The sequence below is a fragment of the Rhodnius prolixus genome, unplaced genomic scaffold (genome assembly GCF_049639745.1).
Source record: "Rhodnius prolixus isolate KJV_2025 unplaced genomic scaffold, Rpr scaffold_5, whole genome shotgun sequence".
NCBI classification, from domain to species: domain Eukaryota; kingdom Metazoa; phylum Arthropoda; class Insecta; order Hemiptera; family Reduviidae; genus Rhodnius; species Rhodnius prolixus.
In genome coordinates this window covers 40761995-40777140 of record NW_027411624.1, presented here as the reverse complement: position 1 = coordinate 40777140, position 15146 = coordinate 40761995, and the positions used below count along the sequence as shown (strand labels likewise).

Genomic DNA, 15146 nt, shown 5'->3' with positions numbered 1-15146 from the left:
CGAAGTATTTCTATAGAACTATTTTCTGCTGTTCATTCCAACTTATCTATTCACAGTAATATATACAATTGAATCGTTTTAAACATGCAGAGTCTGAGAAAATTGATGGACAAGTAGGTCAGTGTTCTTCTTCTTGATTTTGTGGGGTTTTTTTTGCAAAGAGGAATTAGGCAAATTAGAATAACTGTTGCAAAAGGTGAGGAAAATTATAATAATAGGTACAACTTCTATTTTTTATTATTTTAAATAAAATTAAAACAAAAAATGTTATTACATATCTTTAAAATAACTATAAATTGAAAAAAGTGAATCTTGCCCTTCTTTGGTACATAGTAACAAATTTTTGTTGTGACTGTACTTCCTTGGATAGACTTTTGGTTAAATATCTAGAATTCTTTGAGCAAAAACATAATGTGATAGCATTCAGCGAGTAAAAGATCCTTGCTAGATTGCTATTTCAAAATGAGGGAAAAGATCGTAAATTAAAAAGAAAAAGAAGAAGAAGAAGGCGGAGCTGCTAGTAACCGATCTACGATCAAGAACTAGACCAGATGTCGCCAAAGTGGTCTATATAACAAAAGTAGGGGATTGATCTGAGCCAGGGGGGGTCGAAGGAAAAACAATTTCGAACCCAATATAGCGGAACCTTGCAAAGAAACTCCCATCTCATTAATTAAGTAGCAATACTGTAGTTACTTTACTTATTATTTAATAAATATTGAAGGTATTTAAAATTCAACATTCAAGATATTTTTCACAAAAACTATTTGTTACACAATGTAAAAATACTTTAAAATAAAATGTTTAAAATCATAAAATAAATTTTACAAACACAGTCAACCTAATAGATAGTTTTTATTTTAATAAAACTGAAAATTACTTTTATGATGGGGGGTCGATGGAGATTTCGAAAAATTATATAGGGGTTGGGGAGGTCCATGATCAAAAAAAAAGTTTGGCGACCCTTGACCCCATTGATTTAGAAATACTGACCCCTCACATTTAAATTTAGAAATAATAAGAGACAAATAAATGATTAAAATAATAATAATAATAATAATACAAAAAATCAGAGAGTTCAGTTGGTCCTAAATTAACATTGAGCACAGCAAAACTTCTTCTTAGGTAGATCACTTTCCATTTCGGGATAAGCTGGTTGATTGCTGAATACACCTAAATTTTTCAAGACATTTGTTCGCATTTTTGCCACTTGATCGGCCATTTTACTGCTCAATCTTTGGGCCATAGATATCCCAGTATAAGGATCAATTTTATTAAACATGCTACCTGTCAAACCACCTTGTGGCGTTTGTTTTCTAGGTGCTAGTCTACCAACGTTTTCACCAATATAACCACCCACTTTTCTTCTGAGATTACTTAAAGCAGTGTCCCTTTTGACTTTTCTATTTTCTGCTTCAGGCAGATGCTTCTTCAAAGCTTCCAATATGTGGACTATGGCTTTCAATTTATTTTCATTAAAACTTTCATTATTAGCTTTAAATTTGTCATTATCAGAAGAATTTGTTGATAACGTGTCTAGAATATCGACAAGATTGTTTAAACCAGCACTGATTCGGTTTTTAATAGTGCCAATGATTTTTTTCATAATATAACGATTTCTTTGGCGATCTATTGACTCATTATAATGCTGAGAGTTCATTAATGTACCATTAGCTTCTACTTTTACAAATTTCTTGGGAAATTTATCATTCTTTGATAATTTCTTATAAATGTCCAGTTTTTCTGCATAAAGATTTCTTTGATTGGTTGAATGGTTTTGGACCAATCCGGTCGCATTGCTGCTATTCTTGTGCTCATCTAAGAAGGTTTTCTTTAAATTCTCAGTATTAGATGTAGTACATGTTGAGATGCACTTTTCATATTGTTCCTTATCACTGCAATTCTGGTGATGTTCTTGTGTAGGTGCACACGTTGTTGAATGTACACATTTCTCGATGCATTTTTGATTCTGCAAAATAAGGATGATAATAATAATAAGGAAATCATAGAGAATTTGAGTAAAAATTTATCGTGTACGTTCTTAATGATTAGTTGTTCTCCATTTTTAAATGATTTAAAAAGAAATAATGATAACGCTCGAATCGTCAGCGAATATGGCGATGATAGTTGATCAGGGTATCGGCTCAGTTCAATGAACCCAAAGGTAGAGAGAGAATTGATGGGGAAAAGCCTAGCTTAACTTCTTATACTTCTTATTAGGGCGGCCTTGAAGGCCTACACCACCGCGACCCCAATGGATCTATTGTGGCTCCTAACCATTCTAGAGCCTACACCCTCCAGACCCATCCGTTTTACCAGACTCCTGAATTCTGGAGAGCGTCTCCTGGGTGTAGCTTTTCAGGCCTTGGTTTTTTCCTCCCTGGAGAAGTAACACCCTTAGTCACACGAGCCACTCACACTGACATAAGCCAGCAGTGGCCTGGTTAATAGGCCTAAAATTATCCTTATAGTCCCACGGCCCTGACGGATTTAATTCTACAGTCAGCCTTGGCGAATAGCCCGTTACGTAACATCCTTAGCCACACGAGTCCCTCACACTTACTGCTTGTTAAATTTTCTAAATTAATTGACCAGTTGTATTTATGTGATATATTATGTATCCATTCTTTGAACTAATAAATTTTGTTTGCTAATTATTTCTTTTGCCATCATCAATGTTAGTCTGTCAGGTGGTAGTTCGAGTACTCTAATAATACAATTAATGTGCAGCTTCAAAAGTTAGCGAACTACTAAGTACGACTAAAAGCTGGAGCACCTAAAGCAAAATTTGGTGTGAACCACTCACGCGATTCACTCTATCTACCTCTCACGAGCTGTTGCCTTAAGATTAAGATTCTAACAGAGCAGCCCTTAGGCCTACGCCACTGCGATCCCTTTGGATCTATTGTGGCTCCCGAACTTTAGAGCTCCGCCCTCCAGACCTGTCCGTTTAATCAGACTCTTAATGCTGGAGAGCTACTCTTAGGTAAAGTAAAGCTCTCACAGGCCTTAGTTTTTCCTCCCCGAGCAGTAACATCCTTAGCAGCCACAAGAGTATTTCACACTAACACAACAAATGCAGCGCCGTTTCCTCCTCTTCCTGACAGAACCCTACAAAGGCTAGCCATCTGCCAGGCCCACGCAATGCATGTGTTTTCTGAGCCGGCAGTGGCCTGGTTAATAGGCCTACAATTATCCTGATAATAACCTATACGGCCTTGATGGATCTTCACAGTAAGTCAGTGTTCTTCATGAATAAGAATCACTTAACCTAGAGCTTCTGAGCGGACTGTGTGTGAGAGAGAGGGCGCGAGAGAGAGGAGGAAATGATTAGCTGGTCTTGCTAAAAACATTTCGTCATGGATGTTCAGAATAGAGATGAACACATTACAAAAAAACGCCTGGTAGATACAGCACCACCCTTTAACCACCTAATGAGGGGATGCTTTATTTAATAGACCTTACAAGGGGATGGTACAATAAGCCACTCTGGGTACAGTGCCGTGGGGAACAAGACCAGAGGATGATTGGTGCTACTGAAGCCGAAGCGTGAATTCAAACGACAGCTGCCTGGGTTCACACCTAACAGGGTTCTGTAGCTGGATGTACCCGAGCTTGGTTCAGCCCGGATCGAGGGGATAACGATTTAAGGACGCTGAAGATCTGACAGTTGTCGATGCACCAAAAAAAAAAATTAGAAATAAATAAATTAATAAAATAATACAATAAAAATATAACTCAACAATATTTTTTACAGTCACTGTTACCAATATTTATTTTCTAAAATTAAAATAATACTTACGTCATTAGGTTCTGCTGCAGAACTTGCAGACAGCCCAAGTATAAGTGCTACAAAGATCAGCATCCCTGAAATTGATCTAACCGAATCAAATCATCAAATGGTTAATGACCAGTATAAATAGGAAATATCAACTATTATTACTTCTTTGTTTCATTGTTTAAATTGTTACATTTTAAACAAAAAAAAATTATTTACATTGTCTTTTTTATTAAATAGAATTATATTTAAACTATCCATAAAAAATTATTATTAATTGTCTATTATTTCATTTATTACATTGAAATATCAAGTGAATGGATGATTTTTGATGGAACAATTATTGTTTTTTATATTATAGATCTTTTAAATTTTTTAATTTAAAACAAAGAAATTTATAAAATAGTTGAGGATTTTTGCATTAGAATTACAAGGATTAATTTTTAGAAACTTCATAAAATAAATAAAGCAAAAGTAGAATAAAGCAATTGGCTATTTTTTCAGGAGGGCTTTACGTCCAACTACCAATTTAGGTGTCGTGGACGGAGGCGACTAGCAAACATACTGTACTGTAAATTTCATTTATTAACTATTAAATAAAATCCAAGGCTAAGGCAGGGAATCGAACCCACTAAACCAACAATACATCTTAGCTTTGCGGGTCTAGCCTATAACCGCCTGACATACTTTAATGTAAATTTCTTGTATTAACCATTAAATAAAATCCAATGCCTAGAGACCGGGGAATCGAACCTACTAAACCAACAATACATCTTAGCTTTGCGAGTATCGCCTCTCTAACCGCTCGGCTACCGTGGCGCCTATAAAATAAATAATAATTCTGGTGTTAGAGCCTTATCCTATCTTTAAAAACCTACTCACCAGGCAAAAAGAAAAATATTCTAAGAATCTTCGGCATGTTTCATCCCCATTATTTCTAAAAAAAACTTTTCTAAATAATAGCAACACAGTTACTTTGTAATTGTACTGGAGTCTCCAGTAGCTTTTCACATTATTTACAGAAGCGGTCAAGTTATATATTCAGGGCATCTACATGTCTTAAGAGATTAAAATGCCAGCCTTAGAACTCCATCAATAAACGTGGCAAATGTTTGTGAAACTTGTTATTACTGTTTTTGCTGCTATCCTAATAGGTTTTTAATTTGAGTCGCATCCTGATCCTGGGAGCTATTTTAAAGTAGTGTTCTCCTGATACTCCGCTTTTCCTAGTCTGGTAATCGGCCACCTTTGCCCAACAGCACCTTTTACCCATCTCACTGTTACTAGATTTAGCTTATGACCTTCTGTTGAATAGAAATTCACATTTACATCCTATAATAATGGGTACGCTACCTATCCATTAAGTTCCAATCTTAAGTCTAAGCAGTCTTTATCAGATATTAAGTTGTTGCAAAACTATGTGCACTTGCGTTTCTTTATCTTCGTACTTTCACCATGTCTTCTGGAAGTTTGTTTTATTAGTTATCCATTTTTCATTCAACTGAAGCACATATTGAGTAAACGATCAAAGCTACGAGTAGAAATCACCGTTTAATATCTAAAAATTCTATCTGCAAATCACTGAATAATGTCCCCAGTTCCTTTTTAAAGCAATCAATCTGCAAGCAAATCAATCAATCTAAGACTGATGTACGATTTGATACCAAATTATTCGGCAGTACCGGATAAACGTAGGAATGAATCAGGGAATTCCACTAATGTTATGGATTCATTCAACGGTTCAATCGCTTGCAATAATATCCGGTATTCTGAAAATGTATGAAAGGTTCCCAGCTGTTTCTTCATTAATGAAAAAAACGAGCTACGTGAAGATTACTTAAATTTGATAAAAATATTAGGTACCCAATATTGTCATTTTGATTGATGATTTCATCAAAATGGGACTGCAGTTTACAACGTTATTTCTTTCTGTTTTGATTAACATACTAGACAGTTAACCAAGGCTTGAGTCATGGGTCATGCAGCCATGAGTTTATTGTACCTACTCCTTGTGAGTCTGCTAGGAGTAACTTAGAACTTTCTATCAAGATCTAAATTAAGATTACGAAGGCTACCTTCTCAGCCACACTTTGAACAAAAACCAACAAACGAAAAAAATGGAGTTGGTGCCAAAAAAAATCCAAAGACGCTGTGTCAAACTATGTAGATTATACAGGAAGTGGTTTTTAAAAAAAAAAAATGCACATAAAAGAACTAAAAAAACTATTGTGGTTCCCAAATTTATTGGGGGGGGTCTGTAAAAACTGTTATGTGTGTGTGTGTGAGGTAATGATGAGCTCGAGTTTGCCTCTGTGGGTTTTGGGTAAAACCAAAATAGTTGCAAACATCAATTTATCGTACTTCTGGCACAAGAGCGAGTGAGTTTTTGAGGAGTTAACAGTTTGTGTCGTAAGAAGCTTGTGAAAACCTGTATAGTTGCCTAGATCTTGTGAAGAAATGGCTAGTATACTTCCGGCAGTGACGGAACTAGGGTTTCTTTTCCTTTTACTAGCGTTATCAAGCGATTTAAGAACCACATTTTCACTTATCAATGGATCCAATTTAACTGAGATGACATTGCTCAGAGGTAGCAGCTATGTGCGGTTAGAGGCGAGACCTGCATAGCTAATATATATTGTGTGTACTGGGTTCGATTCCCGGTCTTTAGGCCTTGAATTTTATTTAATGGTTAATATGAGAAATTTACCAGTAAAGTATGTTTGCTATTCGCCTCCGTCCACGATACCCAATTTGGTAGTTGGACGTTAAGCCCCGCCTGAAAAAATAGGCGATTACTTTACTTTACATAGCTCAGAGAGCTATACAATGAACGCTGGCTGGCACTGTGTTGTAGTCCACAGCGATTCAAAAAGCGTCTATTTATTTATAGGCGCAATTCAATTTAGACCAGTAACCTTAGCCTTCGTTGATCGCTGCACATTCTACCGATCTTCAAATGAATTCTTACTTTTGTCCACCCTCTCCTGAAGAATAGGCAATAGATATTTTGCAATTAAAAAGAAGTTTACTCAGAAAGCAGGCAGCGGAAACATACTAAGTTGTTTGTACAAAGGAAGTGTATACACATAGACGTATACACTAAATCTTCTAAAGATAAAGAATTATGTTGTGGTTTAAAAAAAATCTACAATTGTAAGTGTAACTTAATAATTATTTGTACAATGGAAACCATTTTTAACAGATTCAATTTCGGTAACTGGAAACGACTGCCAATTTGCTCAGACTCAGAACAAAGTAATCAAGAAATAATGTTTTAAATTAGTTCTTGATTGAGCTATGAGTAATTACTCTTATTTTTTGACAATATCGGGCATTAGATGGCTGATCTAGTAGGATGTTCGTAGTATGCTCACAAAGTTCAAAGAAGTTCTGACTATAAAGAAGTTTCTATAGATTCTTCATCCACAATAAGGTGTCTTCAGGAGACTTATTCCAAATCCCGCACAAGCGAACAGAAGTTAACAAGAAGTAAGCTGCAATGTTTCTTCATTTCCAAGGACTGTGGAAGTTAGATTTCTAGCCAGCGATGATGACTGGCTATTCCAATGTGTTATTTTTAACAGGAAAGTGAAAGCTAAGAGCGATCTAGCACAATACAGAATCACGAAGGATGGTCATTTAAGGAACATATATTTTTTTAGTTAGAAAGTTTACAAACCACAAGAAGATTTAAAAATGTAAAGATTTAAATGACAAAATATTTAATTTAGCCGAGCGGTTATACGCGAGACCCTGCAATGCTAAGATGTATTGTTGGTTAGTGAATTCGATTCCCTATCTTAGGCCTTGTATTTTATTTAATGATTAATATGAGAAATTTATAGTAAAGTATGTTTGGCGGTTATAGGTTAGACCCGCAAAGCTAAGGTGTATTGTTAGTTAGTGGATTCGATTCCCCCGGTCTTAGGCCTTGGATTTTATTTAATGGTTAATATGAGAAATTTATAGTAAATTATGTTAGGCGGTTATGGGCTAGACCCGCAATGCAGAGATGTATTGTTGGTTTAGTGGGTTCGATTCCCGGTGTCTAGGCCTTGGATTTTATTTAATGGTTAATATGAGAAATTTATAGTAAAGTATGTTAGGCGGTTATGGGCTAGACCCGCAATGCAGAGATGTATTGTTGGTTTAGTAGGTTCGATTGTCGGTCTTAGGCCTTGGATTAACATCTTTATCTATCTATCTATCTTCGCTAACTTGAAGAAAAAACGCTAACATTTTCATTTTTTCACAATTCTGCCATTAATTTCCCATTTAAAGAAATGCTTAATAGAATTAACTTTTGTAAAAACTTATTTCTACTTAAAAGTCAAGGAGGGAATACAAAAATCTTAAATTTAATAACTTTTATTTTTACAATAATAAGAAATCTAATTATATTTTACAAATTTTTGAACCAAACGTTCTTCTATTTTGTCTTAATTGCTGTTTTCCAAATGCTCCGTAACGTCATCATGTGCAAGAATGTCCTTTAAAGTTAGCTGCAAATGTTACGTATTAAAATAAAAATTATTTAGATCATTTTTTTTTACCTTGGTCTAAGACCCGAATACTCGCATGCTCGCATACATTGGGCATATACAGGATTCATTCCTGGATTACCAGAATAAGCAGGGTAACCAGGATTACCAGAATAAGCAGGATAACCCGGATTACCAGAATAAGCAGAATAACCAGGATAACCATAGCCTGGAGTACCTGCACCTGCCCCAGCCATTCCTTGAGCATAACCAGATGCCTCACCAGAAGCGCTGCCAGATAATCCGGCCATAAGACCGCCAGGACCCAACCCCAATCCTCCACCGATATTACCAGCTAATCGACCGGCTGCACCGCCAGCTGCTGCTCCTCCAATTCCACCACCCAACTGAGGAATGGTTCGTTTGACACGTCTGGAATTCTCCAAAGGTGAATTTAAGAGACCCAAAGTTTTATTCAGAACTCCTAGTATATCCAAGTTTTTTTCCCTGGGTAAGTTTTCATTGCCAAGGAATTTGCGAATATTATTTCGCAAACGTTCCTCACTGGTGGTATCGAAGAGTCCTGGCAGGAGATCTGGATAAATAGTTACCTTGCTGGCAGTATGCTGTACTCTTTCATACGGATTAAAATGTTTGTTCGCTGATCGACCATTCAGTATCATTTTGTTAGCCATATTTAGAGTCTGACGTATGAATTCCACATTACCAGGATGGATTTCATCATCAGCGACTATGATGGCTGAGTGTTCATCATCTGTATATTTGCTCACAGCATCGAAATCTTTTTTTCTGTTCTTCGACTTCGCTCTCAGAAGCTCTTTGAACTCCTCTCTTACCTCGTCATCATCAATTACGCCATTTCTTTGTTCCATGTTTGGTTTCTCATCATAATTAAATATATTATTTAGTTCAATCTTTTCTATTGTTTCCATTATGTCAACTCTATTACATTTTATCTGACATTTAGAATATTTCGGTCCTGTTAGATCGTCACAAATTGTGCCATCAGTTGCGCATGTGTTTACCGTTATACACACTTTCTTGCAGGATTTTTCCTGTTGAACACACAAAAAAAACTATTAATATTGTATTTATTTTATTTAATCTTACATTAACTCCTTTGGGAAAAGATTCTAAAAGCCCTCAGAGGGAATCAGCTTTTAAGACTGATGGCAACATTCTAAGATAAAGCTCTCTGATCTCGGCCGCGTTCAGTTGCCGTCAAATAAACTGAGGAAGTGAACGTTTCCCTTGTCCAGCAGAGACTAAATTGCTGTACATCTTATTCGTAAGCTTAAAAACCCTAAGGGTCGGTAGCAAACGTTTCGAAACGGCAAAGTAAGAACTTTGCCTAAGATCTAAGAAGATTTGAATCATCGATTTTTCAAAGCTCAGATTAATATCGTTAACAAGGACATAGCAGGTCATATGTATCTAATCGTTTCGAAAACCAGAAGAGAGTAATGTGTTAATTCTTTCGTCGTTTAAAAACGTTTCATCTAAAGTATGCATTTGATGCTGAACGATGTTCAAGATGCAGGGTGAAGCTACTAAAATGAACGCTCAAACTTAAGAAAAGGAGTAAATGTTTTATTTTTGTGGTTTATGCTTCTTAAATATAGTAAACAATATCGATTCGATCCCAGAATTTAGTGCATCCATACCTGGAATCTGTAATAATGATTTTCTTAACACATAATCGATCTGGCTGGCCTAATTTATGCATAACTTAAGGTATAACTCTAATAATCTTGATCATGAAAGCTCAAGATGTATTTGTGTAGAGTGTCAAAGGTGACAGGAAACTGTTGTTTTGTATTGTTAGCCTGGGATACCCGCAGAGACGCCAAGATCCCTGAAGAAGTGGCTAGTCAACTTCCCGCCAACGGTATGTGTACATTAGGATTTAGTATAGGCTTTTTTATAGAATCTAGAATATAGGTGCAAGGCGTACTTGGAAAGTTCTGGACTTAGCCAGAACTGTCGTTAAACCCTAATAATACTTCAAGCTTAATAATGAAATTGCTGACCATGTAATACTTACATTAGTAGGTGATGCAACAGATGAAGACAATCCTAGAATTAAAAGAAAGGTTGATAGTTCTGAAGACATTTTTTTTTTAATCAAAATAGTTGACAATGTTAAAAGTAAATAAGTTGTTACTAAAACATTTCTACGCCGTTATATAATAACAAAAATTAATAGTTATTTAATTATGATAGATATTTATGGTTTAAATCACTTATTGTTCAATTATTTTATTGGTAAACGCACATTGTGTGTTGCGTCTATTGGTGATTAATATTGGCGAAATAATTTTTTTTTTTTATTTTACGGTACAAATAATAAATTTAAACGTTCACTTATAATTACTTAGACAATTTATTAAACTAACAAAGAGATTAAAAATAAAAATCACCCACAGGAACAGAATTCTGGTTACGACCGAACAATGTTTCTCCATTTCTTCCCTTTTTTATGAACTACTTCTTCCAAAACTAGCTCCTTTCATGTGTAAGATAATGTCGAAGTATGATAGTAGAATGTTAGAACCAAGAAATAAGGAAATTGTAGTAAAACTAGCAATGTTTCATCACTTTTCCCCTATTTTATGAACTGTAATTTCCAAAACTAAGCCAACCCAATGTGTATAATCAAGCACTAGTGGATTCGATTCCCGGTCTTAGGCCGTGGATTTTATTTAATGGTTAATATGAGAAATTTATAGTTAAGTATGTTAGGCGGTTATAGGCTAAACCCGCAAAGCTAAGATGTATTTTTGGTTTAGTGGGTTCGATTCACCCTGATCTAGGCCTTGGATTTTATTTAATGGTTAATATGTATTCATAATATGTACTCACAATATTCATATATGTACATACATGTATTCATAATATGTACCCGTATCAAAGTATGTTTGTTAGTCGGCTCCGTCGTCACCTAATTTGACTCATGGATGTAAAGGCCGTCTAGAAAAATAGGCACGACTTTACTATTTCTTTTCTTTACAATGTATTTAATAATATTGTATCTATAATCATACTTTTTATGGTTTAAATTAATCAACTCAAGTATATGTAATTCTTGTTCAGTCATAAATTAGGAAAATATCTTGTAAAGTTAGAGGAAATGGTTTTTCAAGGAAAATTCGGTTTTGGGCATTTTTAGATGTTCGTGTAAGGCAACAGTTCGAAAGAGGTGGTTAGAGAATGTCATGTGAGTGGTTCACACCAAATTTTGCTTAAAGTTCTCCAGCTTTTAGTCGTATCTAGTAGTTCGCTAACTTTTGAAGCTGCACATTAATTGTATTATTAGAGTACTCGAACTACCACCTGACAGACTAACATTGATGGATGGCAAAAGAAATAATTAGCAAACAAAATTTATTAGTTCAAAGAATGGATACACAATATATCAAATAAATACAACTGGTCAATTAATTTAGAAAATTTAACAAGCAGTAATGTCCGAGAAAATTTAAATTTTGTCCTTAATCAAATTGAATATGAATTTAAACCGCAATTTATAATTAAAGCCCAATCCGCTATCAACCATACATTGTATTCCCAACTCACTTATAATTCAATCAATAGTTTTATTAAATTTGAATAATTTTGAACATATAAAATAATGCATTAAAATCAAAACTGAGTCATTACTATTAAATTATAAGCCCTGGTTAAAAGATAGAAATATTGTTTGTAATTTGTGCAATCTAAAGGCTATTGAAAACACGTTTCAGTTTTGGCAGTGTGCCAAATTTTAAAAGAATTTTGGTTTAAAATGTTCTAACAGGATTCAATTGGATAATAAAGCCATGTTTACTTTATTTAAATGGCAGAGACTGGATAAGTTAAGTTTTATTATTGCAGCATATCTTCCTTCAGAAATTTTTTCAATTACAGAATTGAATTTTTACTTTTAATGGTATAAAATTATTAGTTTCACGAATACGCCATTTTGTTTATTTTGTTTAAATCTTTTTCCCTTTCATTTGTTTTAAATTGGGGCACATTATTTCATTTATTTTCTCTTTACTAAAACATGAATATACAGGGTGTATACGGAGGAGTGGTCGAAACTTCGGGAGGTGATTTAGCAGCTCAAATGCAACAAAAAATATTCTCTTCACTTTGGCCCGATTCTCAATAGTGTCCAAGATATTTGAACTTTTTCAACTTTTCCGTCGATATTCGCGTTTTTCGCCCATAATATCGGCCGTAACTTTTCTATACTTTATCTTACAACCAATCTACTTATTCCAAACGAAAGAGCATTAAATTTCCTATAAATCTGCTTAACCCAGAGTCTCAAAAACATTTCTTATAACAATGAAATGTTTTCTTTAATGTCTAAAAAAATTCAATGATTTTTGTTAAAATTTTCAACTGCATTTTTTCAATGATAAATGAATCAAAGAGTCACATAATTTGCAGAAAAGGTTGTGCATTTATTGAGCTTCAAGTCCATATGGATTTTTTTGGGGGGTTTTAATAAAACCCTACCCCCGAACAGAGGGGTGTGAATGCAGCAAACTGGGATTTTGCGTAACCTACTTTTCCCTACTAATTTGCTCAAATGTCAATTTCTGGAGAAGGAACAAAAAGAAAATTAACCATTTTAGTTTTTAACAATTATGTAAACCCAGCGAGTCGCTGCTTTCGCGGTCTCTCGTTCGCAGCGCTGCTGCGCCCCTTGAGATGCTCTCGAACACACGCACACTCCAATCTGCACACACACACACACACACACGCACACTCCAATCTACACACACACTCTCTAGGGAAGGGAATAATAATGAGGAACAGTTAATTGGTTAACGGAACAAAACTTTATTAAGCAAATAAAAAGGCAAACTGAAAACTACATAAAGGAACTGTTCTATCAAATAATACGGATATATATCAAATAATAATCAAATATATACAATGCGCTTACTAGCTACTTTGATAAGTCTTAAAACACACACAGAGTTATCAGCGCTACACCAGGCCGTGTGAGTAAGGGACTATTACACCGACACACAAGCTCACCTAGATTTTATGTTAGCTTCTCGGCTTGCGTCTGTCAGTCGGTCTGCGCTAGGCTGTGGCTGCCCACTCTCTGCCTAGTCCCTTACACACCGGCAAACCCCCACTACCTCTCCTCACACGGAACCTCTGTTTTATTCTTTTTCAACTTTAACCCCATGTTACGAATTCTTAGCTATCTGTTATTTACCAATACCGACTTGGACATTCCTTTACCAGTTTCTCTTCCTCCTAAATCATTCACCCCCAAGCAAGTCAAGGAGGCCATTATCAATCTTCCCCCTAAAAAGAGTCCAGGTTATGATTTAATCACAGCACACATTCTCCTTCAACTTCCTAGAAAAGCAATAGTCCTCCTTACAACCATCTACAATTCAATACTGAGAACTACCTATTATCCTATTCTTTGGAAATTCTCCACCATCCGTATGATACCTAAACCTTCAAAACCCACGCATCTACCTTCCTCTTACCGCCCTATCAGCCTCCTTTCGATTCTAGGCAAAATTTTTGAGAGACTCCTCCTACCACGCCTTCAAGAAAGTTTTGATGGCCTTGAAATTATCCCAAATCATCAATTTGGTTTTCGCAGTTGCCACTCTACAATCCAGCAGGCCCATCGCGTTGTGGACACCATCGCTACATCACTGGAGCTTAAACATTTCTGCGCTGGAGTATTCTTGGATATCTCACAGGCCTTTGACCGAGTATGGCACAAGGGTTTGCTATGAAAGCTTAAGGGTATTCTACCAAGCACATACTATCTTATACTCAAATCCTATCTCTCCGACCGATTCTTCCTAGTAACTCAAGGCTCTTCTCGATCATCTATTTTTCCTGTCCTTGCTGGTGTACCACAAGGTAGCGTCTTAGCTCCTCTTCTCTACACAGTCTTTACAGCCGACTTACCTTCAAATCCCAACACCTCCATATACACCTTCGCTGACGACACTGCCATTCTCTCCACACATACTGATCCTGTCCTCGCTATCCGCTCTCTACAATCTCACCTTCACTCACTAGAACCCTGGCTACAAAAATGGCGAATAAAAATCAACCCAAACAAATCCAAACACATAGTCTTCACACTCAAACGAGCAACTCTTGGACCTGTCTTCTTATATAACACTCCTATCCCACCAGCCGACCATGTGCGGTACCTTGGACTGTACCTAGACAAAAGACTAACTTGGAACCCTCATACGAGACTTAAACGGGCTGAATTACACAAACGATACAAACTCCTTGCTAGACTACTGGACAAACGCTCAAAACTAACACTACAGAACAAGCGTCGACTGTACACTTCCCTTCTTGCTCCAATATGGACTTACGGACTTGAACTCTACGGGACAGCTAAACGATCTAACATCAACAGATTACAAACACTCCAATCTAAAATACTCCGCCGCATTGTAAACGCTCCCTTTTATGTCAGTAACCACTCCATACACACAGACCTCAACATTCCATTTATACCAGAACTTGCCAAAACACGCTACAACACATTCCACCAAAAACTATCATTTCACCCTAATCCTTTAGCTGCAAACCTATTCTCAACCACACTTCCCTCCAACCCCCGAAGACGGCTGAGGCGCCATTGGCCCCGTGACCAACTGGTAGACTAATGATGGTCATCACTGGATGATCATCATTCACGATTGCCACGCCATTTTTATTGTACGCACAGCATATTTACTTATTGTACTGTACGAGTGCAGGTGTAAATTTCAAATAAAAGATAAAAAAAAAAAAAAAAATCAAAACTGAGTCATTACTATTAAATTATAAGCCCTGGTTAAAAGATAGAAATATTGTTTGTAATTTGTGCA

At 35.9% G+C, this 15146-nt stretch overlaps 2 protein-coding genes across 2 annotated transcripts; both read right to left on the bottom strand.

Annotated features, from left to right (window-relative positions):
- Positions 1 to 219: 219 nt before the first annotated feature.
- Positions 220 to 3953, bottom strand: LOC141457949 (uncharacterized). The gene is made up of 2 exons (XM_074135355.1): positions 3803 to 3953; positions 220 to 1969 (listed from the first exon to the last, which is right to left on the bottom strand). Exons 1-2 carry the CDS (start codon positions 3863 to 3865, stop codon positions 1094 to 1096), a joined length of 939 nt encoding a protein of 312 aa, XP_073991456.1. The 5' UTR covers positions 3866 to 3953; the 3' UTR covers positions 220 to 1093.
- Positions 3954 to 8130: 4177 nt separating this feature from the next.
- Positions 8131 to 10481, bottom strand: LOC141457945 (uncharacterized). Its single transcript, XM_074135351.1, has 2 exons — positions 10325 to 10481; positions 8131 to 9335 (listed from the first exon to the last, which is right to left on the bottom strand). The coding sequence occupies exons 1-2, from the start codon at positions 10391 to 10393 to the stop codon at positions 8328 to 8330; spliced, it is 1077 nt and encodes a 358-aa protein (XP_073991452.1). The 5' UTR covers positions 10394 to 10481; the 3' UTR covers positions 8131 to 8327.
- Positions 10482 to 15146: the final 4665 nt, after the last annotated feature.

Excerpts from the sequence above, each read along its gene's own strand:
- LOC141457949 (XM_074135355.1), bottom strand. The coding sequence starts at position 3,865 with ATGCTGATCTTTGTAGCACTTATACTTGGGCTGTCTGCAAGTTCTGCA. Across the intron at positions 1,970-3,802 it reads CTGCAGCAGAACCTAATGAC|AATCAAAAATGCATCGAGAA; the intron begins GTAAGTATTATT and ends CTTATTTTGCAG.
- LOC141457945 (XM_074135351.1), bottom strand. The coding sequence starts at position 10,393 with ATGTCTTCAGAACTATCAACCTTTCTTTTAATTCTAGGATTGTCTTCA. Across the intron at positions 9,336-10,324 it reads CTGTTGCATCACCTACTAAT|GAAAAATCCTGCAAGAAAGT; the intron begins GTAAGTATTACA and ends TGTGTTCAACAG.